The 25,979-nt window shown below is 43.5% G+C and overlaps 1 protein-coding gene across 1 annotated transcript; it reads right to left on the bottom strand.

Annotated features, from left to right (window-relative positions):
• Positions 1–342: 342 nt before the first annotated feature.
• ass1 (argininosuccinate synthase 1) lies at positions 343–25,075 on the bottom strand. Its single transcript, XM_052051882.1, has 15 exons — positions 24,912–25,075; positions 23,621–23,747; positions 22,935–23,003; positions 22,643–22,831; positions 22,309–22,365; positions 22,148–22,222; positions 21,426–21,496; positions 20,940–20,970; positions 14,530–14,620; positions 10,667–10,751; positions 10,319–10,383; positions 7,874–8,005; positions 5,816–5,972; positions 1,018–1,083; positions 343–599 (listed from the first exon to the last, which is right to left on the bottom strand). The coding sequence occupies exons 1-15, from the start codon at positions 25,025–25,027 to the stop codon at positions 551–553; spliced, it is 1,380 nt and encodes a 459-aa protein (XP_051907842.1). The 5' UTR covers positions 25,028–25,075; the 3' UTR covers positions 343–550.
• Positions 25,076–25,979: the final 904 nt, after the last annotated feature.

Here is a 25,979-nt window from a genome sequence, read left to right as displayed (position 1 = left end):
TCAAAGGGTCCGAGGAGTCATCATTGCCCATTAGACCTGACGGGGGGTCCGCAGACCCGGCGGGAGGTCCCCTTATGGACGTGGACTCCGCCGCTGACACCTTTCAGTGATACACTGACTGAACTGTTCATGACGGGAAGGCCCGACATCAACATGAATAGAATTTTGTTGAACTTTAGCCCACTTTTACGTGGGGGGAGGGGAATTTTGGAAATACTGCAACTAGCTGCCAGGGGTGTTTATTTACTCAACTGAAGAGGGGGCAAACTTTATTTGGAATCATTACCAACACTGGCGTATTTCAATCCATCAAGATTCAACACACGGGGAACAAAAGCGCAATTCCAATTCTTTTGATTTTTATTGATCATGATTCCCCCGTTGGAAACAACGATCACAACACAGTCGTCGACAATCAGGAGCATTTTTAGAGTGGCTAATTTTGAACATATTAAGGAGCACGGGAGAAGGCGACGGGCGCCATCTGAAAGAACGTCGGTATTTTTAAGGAATGGTTCTTCAAAATTGTAGGTGGAGCTCCTCTGTAGGTTCACAGCTTGTTGCTGGAGAGACCCTGCAGGCGCTGATGCTCCTTCAGCCTGTGGTGAAAAGATCTCTTGCAAATTCCATACAAGGGGGTCTTGTCGTTGGTGACGGCCCGGTCATGTGACATTTTGAGGTTTCCGAACGCTGCGCTCAGTTAAAAACCGAAGATTCCCCTTCCCGGTAAGGCACACTGGAAGGCTCCACGGTTGGCGCTCGGGTTTTCTGACTGCTCAATGACTGTGATCTCTTCACACCGCCGTTTATCACGTCGCAATTATAGAAACCGCCAATATTGTAGAAAAATTGCAATGTAACAGCAGGCAACTGTGCCACATCATCTAATAACGTCTCCAAAATATAAACGAGTATACCAGTAACAGTCCAGTTGTGATTTTAGCGGTGTTTAGGCTTGTTTATCAATGGCCTTTTGTTGCGGTGGGCAGGGGTAGGGGGGGGCGGTCATGCACTCACCTGACTGCGTTGATCCTGATGAATCCTGAAGCGTCGCACGGGTCGTAATCTCCCTGCACGTCCATGCTGGAGAGACAAGAGACAACGTCAGCACAAGCAAATGAAACGTTTGCGAGCGGAGCGATATAACACATGACACGTGAAGCCTCATTAAGCGCTGGGATAACTGGATCATTGATAAAGGCGCCCTGCGGGAATAATGTGCCTATTGATTCCTCAGCCGGGACTTTACATTTTCATTTTTTTGGTGCACGAATGTGTCAATATTGGACAACAACAAGAAGAGATGCTCAATTTGACAAAACAAGCCTCTCGTATCAAGTCGAGTAGATGAGATTCGAAAGCAGCGGCTCTCGGGAGACGGCGACAACATCGTGCTAGACTGGGCCAACGTACAAGAAAGCGTGGAGCAGATAGAGATGCAACGATTACGCGACAACTAATCAAATATCTAATGAATCGCTCATTTAAAAATATATATATTTTTTGGGAGAAATTGTTCACATTGACATTGATTAAATTCTAAAAATATTCACCCGCAACAGTGAATATTCTCAGAATTCTGTAATCTTCGATGAGAGCAGAGATACCATCTTTGAAGCGAAAAAAAAAATCTTTAACTTTGGAAAACAATGAGCAACATTTTTGAATTTAATATCATGACCCGTCTTTGAAAATAGGAGACTGAAATTAAAACATGTTTGTTTTTAAATATAATGAATTGCCAAAATAAATCGACATACGATCCATTAGGGTCGAGAATTGTCTGTTGCAGTCCTTTGACCGATGATTATCTTGATAATATTTAAGTGAACACACTTATCATGTTAATTATTTTTCAAAATATGAGAAAAATAATGAACGGTTTATTTCTAAAAATCTCTGCCAAAGTTCACATTTTGAAACGATATTTTTCCCCAACATTCCTAGAAAATCCCAATGTCCCATCACGAGGGAGCTATTTTGAGAACAGGTCCGCGGGCTTCTCATGTGGATATTGAGGGCACTTAACTTAAAAAAAAAAAAAATCACAAGAATCAAGTTAGTCCACTCGAGTTATCAGCGCCTCGGTTGGCGTTAGGGTTATGAGGGGGTTGTTGGAAAAACTTGTCGTCTTCAAACTCCGAAATTTTGAGAGCCCCTGATTTCAAGTGATTCTGGGGTTCATCCGCAGGCCACAGGGGAGCAAAAATAAATATAAAACCTGCTAAATCAATGTCTTGCTCTGTATCGCCATGCCTCCTGAGCGCGCGGCACACAAAGGCGTGCAGCGGCGGCGGGTAATTACGGCAGTTTTCTACCTGCCGTGCTTAATACACTGGCTGGCCCGAGTCCTCTTGCAGCCGCCCAGTGTTTTCGCCTGACATTCATTCTTTGCGAGCACTTAGCCAAAGAGGAAATTGCCAACAAATGATAGGATAAACACAGGGGAAAAAAAAAAAAAGTCTGACAACTAAATCATCAACTCTCAATACAAGGCTCCCTGCCTGGCACCTGAGCGCCATTATGAGTGAGTGGCTTTGAAGAAAACGGCAGCGTGTCTGTGTGTGTGTGTGTGTGTGTGTGTGTGTTGCTGGCAGAAACCCTGCCGTCTAATTGAGAGGCGAGCGGGGCAGACAGGCGAGGAGGGTGACATTTCCCTCTCAGATGGGTGCAGTGACGGGCCGCGTTACCACTGTGCTAATGATGCCGTTTACTGTTGCCCGCGGAGAACCAGCGAGATGCCGGCGGGGGTGGGTTGTGGCCGTGTGTGTGTGTGTGTGTTTTGCCGTCGTGCAATAACTAACTATGTGTGACGACTCCTTCAAGGTATATAATTGTCAGGCATACAAGAGCCAGGATACTAGTTATTTTATGACGCTGCAGTAAGGGAAAAATAAAAAAATAATATTGCAGTAAAAATGAAATTACTGTCTGCGCCGTCCTGTGTTGGTGTGTGCCTTAAAGGGGCGGGGCCAAGTGGGTAACTTAAGGAACTGGAATCGGGATGGCTGGTTAGTCAGCATGTAAGCATCCCGGCGTCAGTTGCCTGTTGTCGTTTTGTATTTGTGCGTGTTTGACAGTTTGCGCATCGGCGGGTGTGGCTCTCTTTACCCACACGTCAAGGCATTCGAGTACCATAATATGTAAAGGTGTCTTTTATATAAACAATTGAACGTAATGATTCCAATACATCAAATAGAACACTTCTTTCTTCATATGTGCAGTAGAGGTTTTGATCAATACAGATTTTTTTGGGAGTAGATTCCGATAGTTGGCAGAATTCAGATAACCGATGAATCAGCCAATTAATTCACAAATACATAAGAATTAAAATAACTTTCAGTCCCGTTCTTTAACACTTACAACATTAAAGATATGAATTACAGGCAAAACTGTTTTATCGGGAGAACCGAAATGTGGCAGAAATCAGCTAATTTAAGGTGTGTGTGGGGGGGGGTTTAATGTCATAATCATTTATCCATTTTCTAAGCTTCTTATTCTCGCAAGGGTCGCGGGCATACTGGAGCCTATGCCGGCAGACCGGGCAGTAGGCTGGGGACACCCTGAACCGGTTGCCAGCCAATCGCAGGGCACATAGACAAACAACCATTTGGACTCAAAGTCACATCTGGTGATACTTTGGAGTGCCCAATAAACCTGCCATGCATGTTTTTGGAACGTGGGAGGAAACTGGATTACCCGGAGAAAACCCACACAGGCACGGGGAGAACATGCAAACTCCACACGGGAAAGCCGGATCCGGAATTCAACCCTGCGCATCTGCACTGTGAGGCTGATTTACTAACTAGTCGACCACTGTGCCGCCCATGTTGTAATATGTCAAAGTTGTTTTTAAAAAAATCTGCAAGGCAGAAAAATAATATGCCAATGTTTACCCGTTTTTATAATTCCAGCAGATTCAATCAGTTGAACCCTAGTCCATACTGTATACATTCCAATTCAAAATAAGATGGAGTAGTGACCCATGAATTGGAACTTGAGAATTAATTACTTGCCCTTAAACTAAAGCAGGCTATGAATCAGTGCATTTTACTGGATGGCTTTGTCTTTTGTTTTCGGGACATTTGTAGTGAGGTCTTTTGTGGGGAACCTCAGGGCCCATCTGTCAGTAGGGCCTGAGGACATTGTGATGGTGAAACACAACACCTCAGTCACACAACAAAAGTAGCAAAGTTACGTATACAACCGAGCTTCATCTCGAAAAGGAAAAAAAAATCTGAAAATAAAAAGAAATGTTGGCAGACTCGCATTCAAAACACTCAATCTGTTATCAATGTTTCACTATTTTGGTGTCGCAACCCGGTTTACTTATTTTTTGTGCCGATGTGACAATTATAGATGTTAAAAAATTACATGCATGACTCATCTTTGCATAATATGTGCTGCAGTATTTGTAATTATGTTAAGATTGGGTGTTTCGTTTACGTTTAACCCTGTACAGTGGTGCCCTTATTTTGACACTTACAAAGTGACAACGTAACACCCGCCGAGTGTGAAATTGACCAAGTGAACCCATGTGTCATTTGTTCTTTCCATTTTCAAGTTGAGAAACATGAGTCATTTTGTGACTTGCTTTTGAATCCAACACACAAAAACGTAATGATTTTTCACATTTAAATATTTGGGCGTCAACCAAAAATACACAATAGACTGAATTTGATTCTAATATTTCATAGGACGGGTTTCCATAACCGAGACGTTTTCGTCAATGACTGTCAGCCTCAATGAAAGGTGAAGAATGACAATGTGCCTGTTGCACGCTACCTGGAAGAAAAAGTTTGAAGACTCTTGGTAAATTGGACACCTTGCCGATTGAAAAGCGACCTCACGGACAGAGAAACTTAACAAAAGCTCCTTTTCCCCTTTTGGAGCGTCTGCTTGCTAAAGCAGTGTGAGAAACTCAACGGCTATGCACTTGAGGCATCGCTCCTCCTGACCTGCTTAACAAGAATGACACTTTTTGCTACTTACCTCTTAAAAGCCCCCCCCCAACCCTCTCCTCTGTACCCTCCCTCGACATCAGCTCTCTCCCCCCTGACTGAAAAAAACTATACGCCGCCTGACTGTAAGCTACAAGCGGAGTGTGTGTGTGTGACTCAAGTGGGGACAGAGAGGCATATGGAGGGGTTTTGACTTTGGTCAGTACTGAGCCTGCCCACGGGGCATCGGGGTTGACACTCCTGAACAAACCCACTGTTAGCGCGGCTGAGGGGTCACAGGGGTGCGTTGAAGAGGGGAGGGCGGGGGGTGAGAAATAGGGATCAGGGGCTGCTCGTCTGATGTCATTGTTCGTGTAGTGTGTTGACGGAGGCCGCGGGAGTACTTGGGCGAGCTGACCCGATGACAGGCCGGCCGGCCAACGTGTAGGGTACCCCCCCCCCCCTTAAGAACAAGCGTACACAGTTGGCAAACTGTAACCCAGCACCTGCTTTGATGCCGCCTGTCTTTGAAATCAACTGCCTTCAACTACCGCGTACCAGCAACGATCAGTGAGACATTTGGTACGAGGCTGCACGGAGACCGCGACTTTTGGATTTCCTAACCGAACCCTTTCAGGCACAGCGGTTACTACAGTGGCAAGAAAGTGTTAAGAGCTTTTCGAGGTACAAGCAGAATATAACGATTGGCAAATCCTTTTCAAGTTACACTCAATAGAATTTTTTGTTGTTGTTGTTTCTTTGTTGGTTCGTCAAAATATTGCGTAACATTAAACCAGCCCCCCAAAAAATGTTAGTGACCGCTGCTGAAACAAACACAGACCCTATACATGTTCATCGTCGTCTTCTTTGCTTACCTGACCAGCTCCTCGTTATACAGCGACTTGGGCGACTCTCGTCCAAGAATGTAAACCTGGCCTTTGAAGACGGAGAGCTGCACTTTGCCTTCAATGTTCTCCTGCGACTTGGCTATGCAGTGGCGCACAAAGTCAAACTCTGGACTGTACCAGAAGCCTGCGAGAGGAAACACAACACGTTAAGTATACTGTACAGCGGCTGGTGTTGTTTATTTTCAAGGGGCGTAAGAAAATCTCATCAGGTAGTACAGGAAGGTGCACTCAATTACTGTTGTACTTTTATTAGTTTTTTACTGTATATACGGCACCCCTTAAGTGACAGAGGGAAAAAAATACACTTATGTTTCTCGTTAAGATGAGAAACATCTTTCAACGCAAGCGCAAGCTTCTTTACCTGTGCTACCTTGCTTCCAGTTCAGCGAGACAATGGCAGCAGAAGAGGATTTACACATCTTGTTTTTTTTTTGGGGGGGGGGTCTCCATGTTACTTTAAGGTCTCTGTATTTTTGTGTGGCCAGGAGATTTTTTCCCCCCCAAAATAATTACTCTTTCACTTTATTATCGCATTAGCATAAAGCATGTTAGCATTAGTGTGTAGTGCATTCCGCCTTCCAGATTAAAATTCATACAAATCACGATTCACTGAATCAAAAGAAAAAACAAACAAACAGAAAAAGGTAAGACGATGACTACTGCTACTTTGTTGGGGGCTGACCAATGGCTGTGGATGGCGTGTGTGTTGAATTGTGGACCTCCCCCTTCGCGTTTTTTTCCAGACAGATGGAGGAGGCTTGTGTATGCATTTGTTTGAGGAGGTCCCGCACCACTTGGCAGGGGTCCTCCTCTGATCAGTAGATGACCTCCACCTCATCGCCTGTCCTCGTCCAAAGACGAAAGCCTTCCACACTCTCATTTTTTTAAATCTCTTTAATTATTGTAATCGAAGTATATTAGTTGGTCATTAGCATTAATAAGCGTGTAGCATGTCTGAAAGGACTTGCTGGAAAAATCTCATTCTTATGTGCATTTTATAGACCGTGGTTGTTTTATTGTTTTAGTCCATCTCTCTGCCAGGATAGGGATACAAACTCTCTGGGGGACACTAAATGTGGTAGGAATGGAAAACAGATGCAAGGTGGATTGTTAAAATAAGACACACGCGTGCGCGCATACACACACACTTATTTCTATCTGCCGTGTTATTAATATTTTAAATCCAACGGATTTAATCCAGGGGTGCGCAAAGTACGTCTTGCTCTTTAATCCGGCCCAAGGGGCTTTTCCTTTATCAGGAGTCCTGCAACCTTTGTTGTATTGATTTATTTATTTTTTCTAAAACTGATCAATTCAAATGTATTTTACAGGATTCATTCTGAATTCATTTTCTGCAACTATTATTTAGCAAATTGCTCAGCGAATTGATCTGATGGCATCCTTTTTTTTAAAAAACAAAATGCATCCGATTAATTACATTGAACACTCGAGAAATAGCATTTGTCGCCTGTACCCGCTTCCTAAACATAGACTTTAACATGATGAAATGTTATATACATTTTGTGTTACTCTTTATCCCAACTATGCTTATTATTTTCATTATTTATTTTAAAAATACATTTTGGGAGGGGTTTGTAATCACACTTAAATGTGTGAATCCACTGAATCCTGTGTACCCGAACAAAAACCCCTCTGAAAAACGAAATATTTTCATATTTACACAAGCTAGAGGAAGTTTATGAGTAAATTATTTTATTTTATTTATTTTAATTCTCTGACCTGCTTTTTTGGGTAATGCATTTTAAGTATGAGTGTGTGTGTCCGTGTGTGTGTGTGTGTGTGTGTTGTCGGGGGCCTGTCTCTGGAGGGTATAAGTGAAGTGGCCGAATAGTCCAGTCTCAAATGGCACTGATCCTATTATGTGGATGAAGGTGCAGAGGAGACTGGGGACTGAGCAGAAGGGAGGATTAAGACACCCGAGCTCCACGCACCTTCGCACCAAACGCACAAGTTAAGATAGTTGGACGGATAAACGCGGCATCGTTTCATATTTGAGTGACTTGCCGTTGTAGACCAGTTCAGAGAACTTGATCCCGAGGCCTTGCTTGATTCGGCGCACCTCCTTGTCCATGGTGAACGTCTCAATGTCGAGATGGGCCTCCAACAGGATGGTGCCTCCGGGGGTTTCGTAGATCCCTGACAAATAAATATAACCACAAGTAATGGTACAATTAAATTTTATACGGGGGAGGAAAAAAACTATAATTTTACGAGACTTGCGTCAACATATTTGGGAGCTTTCATGTTGTGGGAATACAGTCATAATATTTTATTGCCCCATGGAATAAATATGAAAAATATCATTTTTTCCCAAAAAGGTTGAACAAGTGCATGTCAAAAGAAGCTGTTCACAGGCCTCTCTGAATACATGAATATTAGCCATCTGTCATCATGTGACAGACAGCTCCTTGCTAAATATGGGAGAGTGTGTCCATGCAGGCTAAATGACAGGGTAGGCGGCCCCTGCCAGCCACCAGCGTGGACCGGGGCTCTGCCTATACCCTGCAATTTACCCCCTCTGGTCAGGGAGGGGCTGAAAAAAAATGAGGTGGCTGACAGCAGAAATGAAGCTGTCACTCAAATGTCAGCTCAACCCCCCCTAAACGAAAAAAAGTGAGGTGGGAGTGGGGGACAAGATGGTTACAGGCCGAAAAGAACCGCGATGCTATTTAATCGCCCGGTTTGTACATCTCCAAATCCTCCAGTGCCAGTCCTGACCTGAAAATGGAGAAGCACTTACTGGGGCGCTGCCGGCCAGAAGCCCAGCTTAGCCCCGTCGCTAATTGTCCAAAGCCTCAAACGGCCGCCACCTGAGCTCCAAGGGCTTGTGGCCTTTTGGTCATCCAATGGGATTCGCGCGGGGCGCGTAGGGACATTTCCGCTAGCCTGCCTCTATCAGATAAATAAGTTAAAACTGCCTCCAAGTAAACTTGGCTTAAAAACGGCTTAGCGGCGAAGGAAGAACAATGGGAAGCTATCTGAAAGTTGAGTTAAAGCTTCAGGAGAAAACACCTCGAGTGCTTTTTCGAGGTTTTAATCTCATAAAGTGACGACAGGTAAGCAAAACTTGAAGGCGAGCTATTTACTCAACCTACAGGCAAACTGTTGGAGCCGTGAAATACAATACAGTGCTCGTTTTGGGCACTACCGGATTGGAACACAAACGGTCCAGCAACACATACAAACTGTCAGCATAACAAAACTCCAAGAAAATTTTAAATTGTTAAATAAATACCAAACATTTGTTTTATTCTTGGTTTGATGGTGAACTTCAACCGGCAGTGGCTTTACACAACTGAAGCCTCTTTTTTTGAAGTATTGATCACCATTTGCCAAAATGCTGCTTAGTATAAAGTGACTTGACTTCACTGTCACCATACGGCGTCCATATGCATTTGTGTACAAAAGTAAAAAGATTCGATTCGGTTCAATTCGGTGAGATAACAATTCTATTTGTTATGCTATGATACGATACATTGAGTGTTATTTTCAATAACGAACAAACCACAACAAATTTACTTTTACCACAGTATCACTTTCTGTCTTTAAACAAGACTCTTGATACAATTAGGGCTTTCAACAGTTGCTCCTCTATTGATTTTTCTTTTGGGGTGGACGTCATAAATCTACTTTCTTGCTCTTTCTTTCAGGAAAGTGGGACGTTTAAATCGTCTTTCATGGTCTCCCAAACAGTGTTTTCTGACTATCTCCGCCTGTACACAAAAAGGTCAGAGGTCAAACAGCGCTGTGGCAGGATTGCCGATTGTTTTGTGGCAACATTCTTTGACACAAATAAATATGACCTGACAAAAAAATAAATAAGTAGGACATCCGCCACCTCTCATTGTCATTCTATAGAAAGATGGCGTCGAATGCACTCAAAGGGAGTTACTCAAGCACTCAGACACAAGCACTTGCCCTCCACCTCTTCCCGGTTGCTCTGCCGATTTGATTCTTTTGTACTGTGGACAGGAGAGAAGAGTGGGCTTCCCACTTGCCCTATTTCTACCTGCCAGTGTTGTGTCATGGCCGCTGAAAAGGTGTGCCCGTGATCGCAGAGTTTTGGCCCACTTATTTTCGATCGTCTGCGATGCTTGTCACAAGCGGAGATGAAGTGACAACAGACCGCACAAGTGACAAGACCGATGTTTTGCGTCCTGTGGTGCAGCTGCGCTCCCGTCACGTACACGTTTGCTTTCCTCCCCGTCTATAATTCCAAACAGGAAAACGCATTTTGCTTTTACCGACTCTTAAAGTGCTCATGTAAAATAACTGCGAATTGCATAAAAAGCTTGCGTGACAAAGGAAGGCTTGGCGAGAAGACACAGGTGAAATATTGAGATGCGTTTTCTGTTTAAGAGCACAGACACACACACATACACGAGTGGGGAGATATGAAAAGGAAGTGGGGGGGCTTCAGATGAACATAAAAAGCATAATTGTTTTCACCTCGGGACTTCATGCCGATGAAACGGTTCTCTACGATGTCGATGCGACCCACTCCGTGTTTTCCTCTGAGGGAGTCACAGAGTATTGACATTTTAATACATCAGGTATACTCAATCATTTCACAGAATTTGACCTTCTGCTTTTTCCTAATAAATACCGTGTGTATGCATTTACATCAAAACATAAAAAAAACAAAATGAATAAATACAATTTTTACGTAAAATTAGCATCTGAAGAAATCAAAGGAAAAGTTGGAAGCATGTTTATCCTTTTTTTCAAATTAGAGAGACATTTCAAATTAAATGTATACAAATATCACGTTAAATCAATACATAAAAAAAAGCTCACCCAATTTCATTTAGAAATAAAAAGATATCCAATGGGCTGTCTTTCGAGATTCCTTGCTTCATGCTGACCACCTTCACAGGGACACCTGGAGAGGGTAGAAAAAAAAAAAATTACATCATTTCATTTTAAAAATGATGATAAATAATCCAAGTGAAGTACATAATTGCAGTGCAGATGTTTTACATTGAGCTGTGCTGCAGCGTATTCAAGAAAATGGAGCTCACTTCATCAGAACCTTTTGCGAACGTGCTTTTTGATGCAAGAAATAGCAGCAGCGGGACTTAAGTGGAAGGGGAATTTTGCATGAATAAACGTGCTGTCACAGGCATGCATTAGAAAGTCAGTCGGACGTACGTAAGGCCTATTGATCTGCTCGCTGAAAGAAACATGGGGAAAAGATGATAAAAATACATTTGCTTAGATTGACTTTGCTTTTTTTTAAATAGAGGAAATGTACTCAAGTGGAAATATAAGTGAATAAAAATAACTTCATTTGTAATTTGCAAGTGCTGTTTTGAAGTCATTCATTTTCACAATATGTGATTGTGGACACGCACACTGCATACAAACTATTGGCTCTTATATGACAACAAAATCGTAATTATTTCATATATCAACGTTCAATGAATGATCAGGACGTCAACGTTTTCACTTAAACTAATTGTTTACACAGTTATGGGCTCTTCACTCCCACAACAGCGCAGACGCCTATTTCTAACAGTTGCCATCTAAGAAACTACTTTTGCACTGGGCATGAAAATAAGGCCTTCGGTGGCAATTACCTGTATTCATAATGAGTCATTGAAATAAATAACCTGAAACTAAAACCAAATTCCAAGTTAGCCGTAATCACATTCTCCAACACGGGCTGAGTTTGCAATCTTTTGGTCTACTCTCACCTGAAAAATGAATCGTTCAGCATGACAAATAAGCTCAAATAAATAGAGTGACAAGTATTCATTACAAGTCATTGAAATCAATAACGGTCAACTAAAAAGGCCTCACAAAAGGAGGCGACAACAAAGAATGGCTAATAAATTCAAAAGCTCGGCGCATGTGAAAGCTGTGAAATTGTGGGCCGGCCTTAACCTAATTCAATTAAACACACAGCTTTGTTACTTGCCCTCTGTTTAGCGCTGACACTGTCAGTGCGTGTGCGTGTGCGTGTGTGTGTGAGAGAGAACAACTTACCAATCTTCCTATCAGATACACACATCAATAGTTTATTTTGTTGATCGGGAGACACCCACTTTGGCATCCATCATTGTCACCCTGCTGCTTAATGGGGCTCTTTAAAGACAGATGTGGGCTAAATGTCGAGGGCAGACTCTCACACTCACACACACACAAATAGGAGTTCTTCCTTGATTTGGAAATGGCTACTGATACAACAGCATTGGGAGGGGGAAGAGGGGGGGCTGACACGTAAAAGACTTGACAAATTTTCTCGGACAGGGCTTTGTTGACGGGGCATTCGCATATCGCGGGAATCTTGCTGCTCTCCCATGGAACGCAAAAAGTGCAGGAGAGGGTTTATTATGAACGCCAGTTCCCCCCGCTCCCAGATCGCTAATAATTAGATTAAAAGTTCAAATAAATTAAGTGGACGAACGTGGGAGTCTAGGGGTTGGCCCTTTTCCTGCATTTTGCCCGCTCTCTCCATCATTTTGTGGCTCACATCATTCACCGAAATGGCGCTCTCTCTTTCTCCCTGCGATCCTATTCTTTGTTGTTTTTTTTTCCCCCCCGCAGCCAAATAGTGCAGACAATGGGCCCGCAGACACAGTTGTAAGAAAAATTACTGCTTTACATTTTTCCTCTCTGTCTCTCCTATTTCTTTGGCGTGAAGGGAGGGAGGCATGGAAAAAATGAGAGGGAGAAGTACGGGGGGAATGGAAAAGGTTGCTGTTGTTAAATATTCTTTTTTAATCAGTGAGAAAACTTGGGTGAGAAAAAGTAGGGATGAAAAAGGCGGTGAGGGGTGGAAAGGGGGGGGTGGCGGTTGAAGTGAAAACATTCTTGTGCTGATCTTGTGCTCAGAGGGAGGAGCGGGCTCGGGGCCTTTGTGTGAACAACTAAAACAGCTTTTGTCATAGGACGCTTAATAAAAGCCAAAGAGAATACGGGCGAAAACTGCGCACAGGGCTGGGAAGAAAGAAAAAAAAAAATCTAAAAAAACAGGCAGGGTTTTGCGGCTCTGCTCCGTCGGGTGACATGACTCGAACGCTTGGTTTCATGTGAGATGGCGGCACTGTACAGATTCCCAACAACTGTATGTGCCATGAAAGATCATCAGGTGTGCCATAAGAGATGATCCAACTTCACATTATTGGTCCAGAAATTATTATTTAGACTAAATAGCGTACCTATGTTTATCCATAAATGCCATCAACATATAGGGACAGGCAGAACAATTAAATGCTGTTAAACTCGATGGCAGAAGGTTCAATTTACATTTGTAATCACTCGTTTCCTCTCCTAGAACAGAATAAAAGCCTGCAAGTCAATTTCAACTATTCCGGGGGTGCACTACCAGCGGTTTATTGACCGGCATAACAAATCAAACACGAACCCAAAAGGAGAACATTCATGAGAAGCTGCTGTAGGCCACAACTCACGCCCAGATGCTCACACGCAGACTAACTGACCACCCTGACTCTAGCCTGAGGTTGCTGAATAGGTCACGGCCCTTAAAGGCTGACATCCAACTTCACTACGTAATGATACTTTATGAAACCAGTTTATTTCTGTGCATTCTATTTTCTTAACCGCCCCCCCACCCATATACTACAATTTTTATTTATTTAAAAAACCCACACAAATGAAAAATGGGAGTTGATTTTGGGGGGCTGGAACAGATTGTTATTTCAATGTGGAAAATGTACGTGTCAAGATACCACTAGCATCAACTTAATGTGACAATTTTTTGCGTCGTTTGTTGAGAATTTTTTTCTCATTCAAAATGTGTATCTTGGCTCCTTGATAAGAGCAGCTAGTGTCCACCAGCCGCCCCACGGTTACTCCTCATCCGCTGGGAGATGAAGAGACATCTGTGCTATTTGCCCCCCGGCTGGGATGTTTTCTGCCATTTTCGCTTTGCGCAAACATGTGACACTTTCCACTATTGCAGCCCCTCGTGGGCAACATATCTAATGAGCGTCTCCCTCGGGGCCCCTCGGGGGTGCCGACATATTAGCAAGACTTCCGGCTTATAAGTGTGTGTGTGTGTGTGTGTGTGTGTGTGCGCGCGTGCCCTGCGGCAAAACAAGGCAGGTTTACAGCCGGCAAATGCGCCGAGGTTGGGCATAGTAAGTCTGGGTGGTCAGTGGTGATAAAGTGGCAAAGGGGGTCAGTGTTGGAGTAGCAGCCCTGCGGTGACAGTGGCCAATGTTAAGTAACAAGAGTGGCTGACACGTTGGACATCAACACTTGAGACAAACGACTTTTAAAAAGGGAGCTTGCAAAAAAAAAAAATGGGGACAAATACTCAACTGAGGAAGATGATCTTTTGTAGAATAATTAATCAGAAATAATATTACCAATATGAACGTTTTAAAATGGCAATCACAAATTTGGGACAAAATGAGATCATGGCGCATTTGCTCCATGTTATTTTAGTGATGGAGTAAGATAAGGAAGTACCGGTATACGATCTCCCATTTTGTATGAGAAGGTTTTCAGCCACCGACAAGATCGCACCGAGACTGCTGCTTTGAGTCCCGAGGCGGCATAGTGCCGATCAATTGTTCGTTTCCAAACGGGTGTTTGAGGCACTATTAAGACAGCTTTTATGGGTTGTGTTTTGTCACCCCAAAAATGACAAATGACAGAACGGTGTTCCAACAGTTGAAATCCACACAAACCGTTTTTGAACTCCAGCTCCAGTACGTCAGGGGAGGAGGGCGCGTCTTCTGGGTTCTTGGTCATTTGATAGAGGTCAGTGGGAGCGTGGTTCTGGAAAAGAACATAAAAAAAAAAGGTTACACTGAAAGAACAACCTTCCGAGACCTCATCAGAGAAGAAGATTCTTGTGTGAAATTGACACATGGCTAGCCGAAGAAAAGAGATGATGAGGCGTGAAAAGTAGTTACTTGAAAAATGTCAGGAGTGGAGTGGGCGTGGGGGGGGGGGGTGAATGGGAGAAAAAAAAAATCAATCTTTTTTTTATTTTACTGTACGTGTGTCCCTTCAACACAGGGAACTCCATCCATCCATCATCTTAAAGCACTTTATCCTTATTAGGGTCGCGGGTGAGCTTGAGTCAGTCCCAGTAGAGTCTGGGTTGAGACACCCTGGAACAGAATTTTATTCTGCCAAGTATCGGAATGGGTAACATCCCCCCAAAGATAATTAAATAGATCATCAGGACCTCGTTCATACCCAATGCACAGTTAAAATTATCCGAAGTAGATAAAGAATATGACAGTAACTGCTACCATTAGATTTAATCTATAAATGCTGCTCCACCTTTTGTGTTTGCTTGAAGTGTTATGATAGAATGGCATTTTTCTGACGGCCTTCCTCGTCACTGTGCCCAGCTGCACCTTTTTTTAAACTAACCTTGTAGTCTATTGTCAAATATCATTTTAGTTAGATTTTTTTTTCTTTTTGTCGTGTCACGGGCCGCTGAAAACTGGACGGTGGGCCACAAATGGGCTCCGGGCCATAGTTTGAACACACCCCGTGTTCGCGTTATGCTACAGAAGTTATGTGGCTGTTTAAAGTGCAGAATATGTAATCCTCTTTTTATTTAAAACATAATATATAAAACTAACTGGGAGAGGCAATAAAGAGTTTGAAACAAGCAATTGTCTTTTTTTTGTTTGTTTGTTTCGCAAGGATGATTCAATAACTGCCAAACTGCTGCTTGTTGTGGAGGCAGGTTTGCGAATACCAGACACTGCACATATCTCAAATACTTTCTTTTGGAAGATGCACCTATGAATTGACATCAACTATTCAAAAAAAAAATCATGCTTCCGACTAACAGTTTGGGGAAGACTCTATTATGTGCCCCAGTTCACAAAACAAGGTCCATAAGGCATGCTTGGATGCATTTGGTGCGGAAGAACGTAAGCATAAAACAACAGTGTGGAGAGTAGCGATTTTAGATGATGTACTTGTTTTTGTCTGCATGTATTTTCCCCCTTCTGTTGACACCGCTTTCATCTTCTGTCATCAATTTTCTGCCTGACAAGTCTATTCTTTCACTTTCCTGGCGCCAAATTGGCATCCGCACAACTAAATTGACTGAAGTTGTCCCCGGCTGTCAGATATTTGCATCCCCAAGTCGTCTCGGCTTCGTTGGCAGGAAAAAAAGAGAGCGTGTCGCGCAACCCGCCAACAATTACACAGCCGCAGGACGGTGTCCTCCAAGTGGCAGCAAATTGTAGGGCTGCTATGCAAAATAACTACTGAGTGCATTTAAATGGAAAGCTTTACCAGACACTGAATCATCATACAATAACTAATCGGCATTCGTCAGTGAGGTGAAAACGAGCATCTGAAACACTTTTCCCTTTTAACTAAACACCAAAATTGACGGAGAAGGAGTCTGTGTCAACCTCTCTGGAATTTTATGCCTCAATGGCCTAAAAGATGCCAAATGAGTGAACGGGATTCGGGTGACTGACCTACCTGAAAAGCCTTTTTATGAGGGATGGTCTTGATGGACTGAATTTTATTTACAGGGTTGTGATTAAAGCGCAAGTCTTTAAAAAAATTAATTTGGGGTTTGAAACGAGCCAGCGGCTTCCACCAGAAAATTTCATCAGGGAGGAGGGTGACTGACAGACAAGCGATTAATGACTTCATGTCGACATTTGATGGAGGATCGAGGGCCTCAGAATGCTGCAGTTAAGGACTTGAGAGGAACCCTCCTTATGATCAGTCTAAGTGGTGGCAGGAGAACTTTTCGTTTAACTTTTTTACTTTTAATACGTAAATCATCAACACCTAACCTGACAGAAATTGGTGAATTTTCCAGCTAGGAAAGGCGACTCATTTGGCAGAAGAAAAACGACAACAATTCCGAGTGGAACTTGACAGTCCTAAATATTCGAATGCGAATGTAGCACAATAAAATGGGAGCGCACACTTAAGGGTGGCTGGATACAAAGAAAAAAAAAAAATAGGGAAAAGTGAGGGAACAGGCTTGTTTGCAGTGTTTGAAGATCAATGCATTTCAATTGAAACCCCCTGCAGGTGGACTTGTCCCAAAGCCGTGGCCCCGGGAGAGCGGAGAAAGGTAGAGATAGAGAAGGTGGGAGGGAGTAGAGGGGGGTCGGGTATTGGTGGCAAATGGTGCGTGAAGCGCACCATCATGTCGCACAGAGCAACTCCTTTGGCAGTCTTCGCTTTGGCCATATTGTTGTGCTAAACGGGGCCCATAGTGCCATGGAGAGGGCTGACGCATGAACTTAAAGCAAGTAAATTTCTATCTTTCCACATATTACGTGCCTCATTGATTTTCAATCGAAGCCAACAGGGCCTAAAGAGGCAGCGGCGGCGGCGGGGAGAAGGGGGGGGGGGGGGCACCAAAGTGAGAGTTGAGAGGGCCGAGCTGAAAACATCCTTGGTGCAATGGTTCGGAAATGACGCTTAAATCACTACGTTTCTGGCCTCTCTTGCAAATGCAAACGTAGCAAAAAAAAAAAAAAATTCCACATAATGTGCTGGAGAGATGTTTATATTTGGTGCTCGCTTCCAAAGGACTTGTCTTTGAGAGTGTACGTTCGACGCCAAATCTGGCCGAAAGTAGAGCACTTTCCGAGTTCCTTACAGCTGCCCAGACTCTTGGCTGTAGCCGATGAAATCTCTTGGCATCCTCATGCTAGCCCAGTTTCTGAACCTTACTTGTGTCAAGGCACATATTTTACATTTGAAAACATTTCACAGCACACCGCCAAACAAAAGCGCCACAAAAAGTATGCGCGGTTTTAAGTAATCAGTAGGGGTAAGACTTTGGCACAGGTCTCAAAGCCAAGGCCCGGGGGCCAGATCTGGCCCGCCCCATTATTTTATACGGCGCGCGAAAGCAAATGAAGCATGTCAAGTTCCAAGGTGCTTGCTATAGTCTGAACCAAAAATTCTAATTGTCAAATGTAATCCACAATAACTGTCATTACTCTTGATTTTTTTTATGTTAAATCGGCAATTTTTTGCGACGAATCAAACCAAATTGGGTCATTTCACCCGGCACACCTGGTGATCCCACACTCAAGTGCCATGGCACAGAGTATGGTAATGACTGGTCTAAGTATTACAGGTCATGCAACGCACGCCCGAAGGGAAGTTGAGCGCACAGACCCCAAACGTTGACCTCTGTGCTTCAAAGGCCACATTCACGCGCGCACTTACTCCGACAAACTTCCACTTCCTTCCCCTACAGGCGCTCTTCTGTGTCTCCCATCCATCTTCCCGACTAACCATGCAGACCGAAAACACGTTTTGCACTTCCTCGAAGTGAACGGAGCCACCCACCGTTCGTTACGCTTCTTTACTTCTGGTCATAGCAAGCGGTGGTCCATGCACTTCCCCATCGCGAAGAACAAAGCGGGTCAGAGTTGGGGTGTGGGGGGGGGGGGCTCACTGATAGAGGCTATAATTAAGAGTGAGCTGATGTTTTAATGACTCGGGACGAGTGTCAGGCTGCCTGAGGGGGTGGTGGTGGTGGTGGAGACCCCCCTCCCTCCCGCTGCCCCGACTGCTCGCGTGCAAGGAGACGATGTCCAACAGTGATAATGAAATTTGAGTTTTCTTTTTTTTATTTTAAACGAGCCATGGAAAAGGCAGTCATCTGCGTAGGACATTATGGAAAGTGGCCGACAGGCTCAAGTAGCCTTACTCCACGTAAGTTAACGTTATAAGATGAGGGGTGTGGGGGGTGAGCAGGGCCTTTGTGTTAAATGCTATCAGGAAGGATTCTGAGTTTTAATTGCAGAGTAACCTGAACTCTGTTTGGCTCTTATCTAGAGCACAACATATGATCGACCATTAGGACATTTCCTCATTTAATTGTGACAAGCAAATGGAAGTGTGTGTGTGTGTGGGAGGGGGGGGGGTCGTGTGAGTAGGAGTATTTTGTGCCACAGGTGGAAGGGGGAGGGGGTGTTGTGAAGTTTGGTCCTCTGCCTTCAGGGCAGTAACAGGAGGAGAGAAGGGCTGATACAGAGATATCGACTTGAGATGACCTTCCGGGTCAATCAGCCAGTGCGAGTGGATCTTTGGTGAGATTTTGGAACTTCGGGTGAATTTTTTTCGTTTCTATGGCCAAGATGGGAAACTCAAGCCTCTCGCCTCTATTCCAGAGAGCTAAAGTAAAAAAATAAACACCTGCGATAATTACACAAGTGCGCCCACCATCTTACTCTCTATCGTCCGTGTTCAGAATTATCCAATCGCATTCAAACTCATGTGAAATGAGAGCGAGTGCTTGCCCACCCCTGTTTGAAGTCATCAACCCAAAATACAATTCAGGTCTTGTCAGCTTTTCTTTCTGATGCAAGTGTTGCATCTGAAATTTATTTGGGGTGAATCAGATGCACCGTTGCACTTTTTTTGTTCAATAAATGGACCGCAAGTGCATTGGCAACTCTCCCAGGGGAGGGCATCACTGTACCAACACCCCCCCCCCCCCAAACTCACAAACACCATTTTACATGAGCGCCGGTGTATCGGAATGGGAAAGGTTCCAACTGTTGACCGGCATCACAGAACGCGTTGCGTTCAACTTTGGAGGTTCTACTTTCTACCCTTCCCCAGGGTAATGTATTCAAATCCTTTTACTGCTGCGAACCCCCGCTCTCAAAATATTTCTTTGTACATAATGCCATCCATCGACTCAGCGTTGGGAGTAAGTGGCCCAAGACAAACTGCTGCTGCGAATGAAACAATACTGTCATCATACGTTGCAATGCCCTGAGCTTTTCCCTCGCATTCCTTTCAAAACGTTTATCAACAGTTTGAGCTCTCAGGAGGGGTGGGAAAGCGAAGGCGAGACAGAGGTCTGAGTTACAGTGCGGCCGCAACTCAAGCAGCGCGGGACCCTTCGCCGCCTTGTGACACCCCGTCCATCGGGAGGAGGGTGTGTGTGTGTGTGCCGAGGGAGACTCATCTGTCTGGGCACGCCGTCTTTGTACTTTACTGTTACTGGTGACATTTTGGTGTCACGGTGTCACGGTGAAATGGCTCCCCTCCCACGTCGCAGCCTGCGGCAGCGCAAGACCGCCGGAACAATGAGCACCCGAAGAGTTGGGGCTGGAACTCAGGAGGCCCCAGCTGGGCGCGATGCCCTAACCCTTCCCTCCCTCCCCCCTCCCGGCTCCCATGAAATCGGGAATTAGTCGAAGCGTCACTGACGACAAGTCAGTGTCTGTGTGTCCCCGGTTCTTCCCAGGGCCCGGCGAGGACCCTGGGTGAGCCGTGACACATGCAGACATCGCCGATGCTGTGAGATAGGAGCTTTGCGGGTCGCAAAGGGCAACCTGTATGTACTGCAGTCACCCCTGACCGCCGGCAAAACTCACACAAAGTCTCCCCGGCAACCCTGGGGAAGAGTCTGTCTCTGTAGGCGCTTGTGTGGGAGCTAATATTCTTTGAGGGTCAAAGCAAGGGGATAAATGTAAACCCTACAAATGTGAAAATCAGAGCAAGAACTGGCTACCAAACATTCTGTCATCATATCCCAGTATGATTTGCTCTTAAGAAATAAAAGCCATCTACACAAATACCGATAATCAGGCCCAGTTTGAGCAATTTTCCTCTCTTCTCCGCATTATCAAATCTCGAAAAGAGTGGGCAATTATCCTGCGCCGTGGAGTAATGACTAAAATTGATCCTTTCAAAAACGTGTCGATGTTTATGGATAATCTTGCAATCTGTTCCAAAAAGGGTGCTTTTCAGTGCTCTGGTTTAGAGACAAGGACTCAAAATTAGGGACGCTCCTACCTGTACGTCTATTTGTATCCATACAAACGCTCAGATAACATGCACTGATAGCACTATAGCCACCTGGTATCTAGGTAGGTACTTTTTTTTTAATCCAGCAGACGATGCTCTTCTTTGTCTCCGATCTAGTGCATGTCCTATTTTACACACACATAATGCCCCTTCCTGTTCAGACTGAGACACTACACAACTGACATGCTTTGTGTTATCGAAGTAAAACTTATCCATGTTTAAGAAAAGGTTTCCAAAAACCAAAAACAACTATATATAAAAATCGGCGTATGTTTTTTTCTTTTTTTAATTATGCGTTTAGTATAGAGCTTACCTTGGGGTTTTCCAGGATACCGGACTCATAACTGTTAAGACACAATGTTAATATTGAGTGAAATGGATTCTATGCAATGCACAATAAAAGAGAAAAAAAAAGAAGAATATCAACCCGAAATTTTCTTGACAGTAACCTGTTCTGTTTGTGGAATATGAGTGAAGCAGTAAAATCCACAGGTTTTTTTTGCCATCTCAGGGGGCCGCCATTTAGCCACTTTCTCTCCACTGAAAATGACCTCACGGTTGCTCAGGGTAAGGCCCAATCACGGCTCACCTGTTTTTTGAAGCTGAGCCCTGAGCAAGTGTGAGATCATTATCAGTCGACAGCACATGACAAAATGGCTGACCCCCCCCCCCCCAGATGCCCGATAATGGGCGGATTTTACTGCTTAACTCATATTCCACACGCAATACTAAACATAATGCAGTGCTTAGACTAGTAGGGCTGCATAAAATGTATTACTTCCCCTTTAAATTGGCCTACCTTATATGCATAAGGTTGGCGTCCATACTCCAGGGGGCCTTTGGAGTGACGGGCACAGGAATGCCATGTTTCTGTTGTTAAACAGAAAATGCACATCATGATATGCATAGTCCACAAATGTATGGAAACAGAGGAGATTCATTGTATACTGTTAAAGTAGCCATCTAGCTAAATTAGTAACATTATGTCATTGTGAAGAATTGTTTGGTTATAGCAATGTATTTTTTTAGCCAGCAGGGAATGACCCAATTTCACTTAAATGGTAAGATTTTTTTTAAAGAAAAGAACATAGTGTGAGAGGCAAAACGATTAAATGCTCTTCCACAAGATGGAAGAAGGCACAAAAAACATATGTATCCACATGTCATTGATACAATAGAATCCTAGCTTAACTAAAATGGCCAAGAGTTCACAGATATAAAAAATATAATTATTTCATTTTGCATACAATTTGCAACAGTATTGTTTGGTGGTTCGTTAGGTTTTTCTAATGTAAAATACACACAGCTCAGGTTGATAAACAATGGTTTTTATAGATAAAAACTTTCCGAAACAGCTGAAAAATGAAATCCTCAACAAGGTAGCCAAGTAGTGGTACATGTCATGACCGCCCTCTAGTGTACAAACCGCCTCATGACAATCTGGTTGGCCATAACATTGGGTACAAGTCAGCCTGGGTAGAATACTCTACAAGCCCAAATGTTTTTGCTACACCATCATACCTGTGCGTATTCCATCAGGTCTGTTCTCCCTCGGAAGCGGTTGTAGAATTCTGGAAGCCTCCAGGGTGCAATAACCTGCAAAGAACATATTGACAAGTGGGTGAGTGTGCTTTTCGGGCCCCTCTACTGACTCCCTGCCGCCGACATGTGAACTGACTCACCTTAACCTCCGGATAGAGGGCATAGAAAGCAAGCTCAAAACGAATCTGGTCATTGCCCTAAGGGTAGGAACAAACAATTGTATGTGAATGTAAATTTAGAAAGTGCACATGTAGTTTAACCAAAATCAAGCATCTATCAATCTAGCTATCCTGGTGCTGCAGCCACCAATCTAGACAAATCTAGAAAAAAAAATAATTACCCCATTTTGTCAAATGTGGTTAATTACCAAATTTGTTCTCCATTTCCTTACACTGTATTTGTGACACGTGTAATGGCAAAAGACAGATCTAATCTGACAAACCAAACTGCGCTGAATGCAAACGACGAGCTCACCTTTCCCGTGGCACCATGCGCCACGTACTCGGCTCCCTCCTGCCGCGCAATCTCAATCTGGCGCTTGGCGATGCAAGGCCGAGCCAGCGAGGTGCCCAGTAGGTATCGGTCCTCGTAGACGGCGTTGGCCTGGACTGCGGGCAGGATGAAGTCCTCCACGAACTCGGTGCGAAGGTCTTCGATGAAGACCTGGACAGGAGAATAAGTCAATTATACAAATTAAAAACCTCATAGTCCTCAGAGTAGTCCTATTTTGGCTTTGGTATTTTGTGTAATAATTGCTCTCATATACCTTTTTGGCACCAAGGCATTGTGCCTTTTTACGAGCAGCTTCGAAGTCCTCATCTTGTCCAATATTGGCCTAGAAGGGAAAGGGAAACGCAATTACACACTACAGTGATTCAAATGCACTCCTTTTCAGTGATTATCATCTGCTGCGGAAAACGATTACGATTAAAGCACGTTCACTGTTCGATCAAACGTGGCTAAAAATATCTGAAAACAGTATTCAATAAGAATAAGCAAGCATGGTTTATTAAAATAATAATCATTTTTTAAAAACGGGGTAAATGAGAGATTAAAATTAATTCCCCCAACCACATTTTTAATAAATGAGCATTGGACATTTATTGAACACCTGTACACAACATTTCAATAAAACGTTGTCGTTTGTGTGCAATCTTGCTCAACTCACTTAGCAGTATTTTCTATAGGAACAATTGTGTTCGGCTCTCCTGTAAATGGCCAATGAGCGCAACAAAAGGCAGTTGTTGTTTTGAAACCCAGAGTGAAAAGAAGAGAAATGTGCTGATCACAAATGCCTTGACATGTGGTGCAATGGCATTATTTATTCTATTGTAGCACTAACAAATGAGCAGCACAAACCACCGAAGCCCCGTTGCCTGTGCCAGTCAAGCATATTGATCAACTGGATGAAAATGGCACGAAAAGGCATACAAGGCAAACTTCAAACCGTACCATGTAAGCAATGACATCGTAATCCTGCTCCATTAGCCACACAAGAATACAGGACGTGTCCAATCCACCGCTGTAGGCCAGAACCACTGTACCTTTACCCATGATGGTGATGTGTTTCTTTCGTAAGCTGTGTTGGTGGAGAAAAGACGGTTAGTGAACAGAGTCAATAAGTAACTTGAATGCATCACAGTGTCTTAACAACCTCCTTGAAAATGAAAAGCAGTCGTCACCCCATGTAAAAATCAACCATGAATATTCCCTTGTGCCTCAGATGTTCTTTAGTGTTTGAGGTGTGGATGAAAATGGAAGGGGTAAAGGCCAGGATACAAAATATTTTCTATATTCTTAAATTTTTAGGCCAATTTTGGTCTTGTTTCTTCTTTGTACTTTACAAAGCACAAAAGTATGCTTTGCAACTCAATTTAGATTTCTATAAGATAAGAATGCAGTTTCAGTGACAGAGAAAGTCGAAAGGACTCTCAAATTTGCTAGAAGCTTGTTAGCACAAGCTTGTTAAGAGGTACTGTATTGGAAAAAAGTGTGGCCTAAACCACTCCTCAAATTTTGAAGAAAATGTGAGAAACAAGCCTCAATGTCTTCAAACGTTAAAAATACACGGTGAAATGCACCATTATTTGTTCATAAATTTAGTATGGACCTTTGAGGACTTGATTTAAAAAAACTGAAGTGGCTTGTGCCAGGTCAAAGTTTCCATATGAGCATACAACGTGTTTTCTCTTGTATAAACTTAAGGTATCAACGGGTTTGACTGGTTCACTTATCTAGTTTGTTCATCTTCCCACGCAGTATACATTGAAAATGACCCTGCCTTTAGCCTCGAGCCTTTTCAGGCTTAAAAAATGAAGAAAAGCAGTCACATTTGGTATTGGCTAGATTTTGAAGTAGTGAGCAGCAGAAACAACAAGAGTACAAAGCCAAAATCTGGGTTTAAAAAACATTGGGCGTACCAACAAGGTTCAATTTAATCTAAGGGTAACTCTTATAAAAGATTGGTGAAACAGTTTAAAATTATTTCATCCCGTTTTAAAAATGAAGCAAAGCTATGTTGCACAATTTAGAATTAATCTCAGTTTAGGAAAGGTATTGGATACACTACTACACCACTGTCAAGGTCTAGTTTAAAATGAAACCTTGTTGGTGCAATTCAAGATTTTCGGAGACGTCGGTTGTCATCAAATGCACTTGGCCGAATTTAGAGCAGCCGGCCTGGTAGCCGGCAAAACGGCAACGAAATTCGGATATAATTCTAAGAAATGTAAATTATACTTACGAGAAATGACCTGTGAAACTCGCCACGGGCACACAATTTTTTTTTCTCAGGCGAGGTTGCCGACTGTCAGCCTGTCTCTTGTGCGAGAAGTGCAGTCGCGTGCTAGCTCCATCCATCACTCCTTTTTTATTGGTCCTCCTCTCGGTTACGTCATAGGTTTCATTTCACTTTACCTCAAATACGTGTATATATAAATGGACAGGTAAAGAATAGCCGTAGAGATACAATACAATACAATACAATACATGCTGATTTATATAGCGCTTTCACAACAGCTGTATGGAAAATAAACGTGAAAACAGACAAATCAATGTTATCAAGTTATTCAGGCATAACAAGTGGCAACGTAAAATGGCCGTCGGTGGCTTCACTGCTCCCGACGGCTTGTAAGCGGCATTGTTAGGCCATTTAGATAAATTGTACGTCCATGAACTTAACGCAGAGCGTTCAGGGGCGCCGTATTTGGTGCCTTCATGTCCCTACTGGCCAATTCGTCTTTGGCTGTGTCCAAATTCACAGGTAGAATTCTTCGAAAGCAACATTTTCGACCACCTGACATCAGTTCCGGCGTAAGACAACCGCACTGGTTTCTTGAAAGACAATTCACATCCTCGGTCATTGGACGCCGCTCCTCTGATGTTGTCTCGATGGACGACATTGACGACAGCAAATTTGAACGGGCTAAAGTAGATTCGGACACACAGTACCGTGAGGGCGAGCCGCAGTGGAAGTGACGTCACGTGACCGAAAACGCGGCCCATGGAAACAGTCTGTGAATTTGAGCACAGACTTTTCTCCTGTGTTATTCAATATTCATGAATATTTTTCTTTCAGCTCCTTGATGGGGAGGAGAAAAACTACCAAAGTAGTGAAACACTGAATAGGTGGTTGTTTAATGTCTCAGTCACTTATATGGCCAAATTGCATCTTAGGTTCGCCCTAAAATTTCATTTGAAAGTTGAATATACACAACTTTTTTGGGGAGTGGTGTACTTGTGAAAAATGTATTCACAGAGTAACTGAAGTGGATGTAATTGCTTGTTTGGGGGTTCGATTTATTTTCATGAC

The sequence above is a fragment of the Hippocampus zosterae genome, chromosome 18, assembly GCF_025434085.1.
Source record: "Hippocampus zosterae strain Florida chromosome 18, ASM2543408v3, whole genome shotgun sequence".
NCBI classification, from domain to species: Eukaryota; Metazoa; Chordata; class Actinopteri; order Syngnathiformes; family Syngnathidae; genus Hippocampus; species Hippocampus zosterae.
The sequence above is the reverse complement of the archived record's forward strand: the minus strand, read 5'-3'. Positions and strand labels throughout refer to the sequence as shown.

Excerpts from the sequence above, each read along its gene's own strand:
- ass1 (XM_052051882.1), bottom strand. The coding sequence starts at position 25,027 with ATGGATGGAGCTAGCACGCGACTGCACTTCTCGCACAAGAGACAGGCT. Across the intron at positions 10,384-10,666 it reads TTATTTCTAAATGAAATTGG|AGGAAAACACGGAGTGGGTC; the intron begins GTGAGCTTTTTT and ends TGACTCCCTCAG. Across the intron at positions 5,973-7,873 it reads CTCTGAACTGGTCTACAACG|GCTTCTGGTACAGTCCAGAG; the intron begins GCAAGTCACTCA and ends TTCCTCTCGCAG.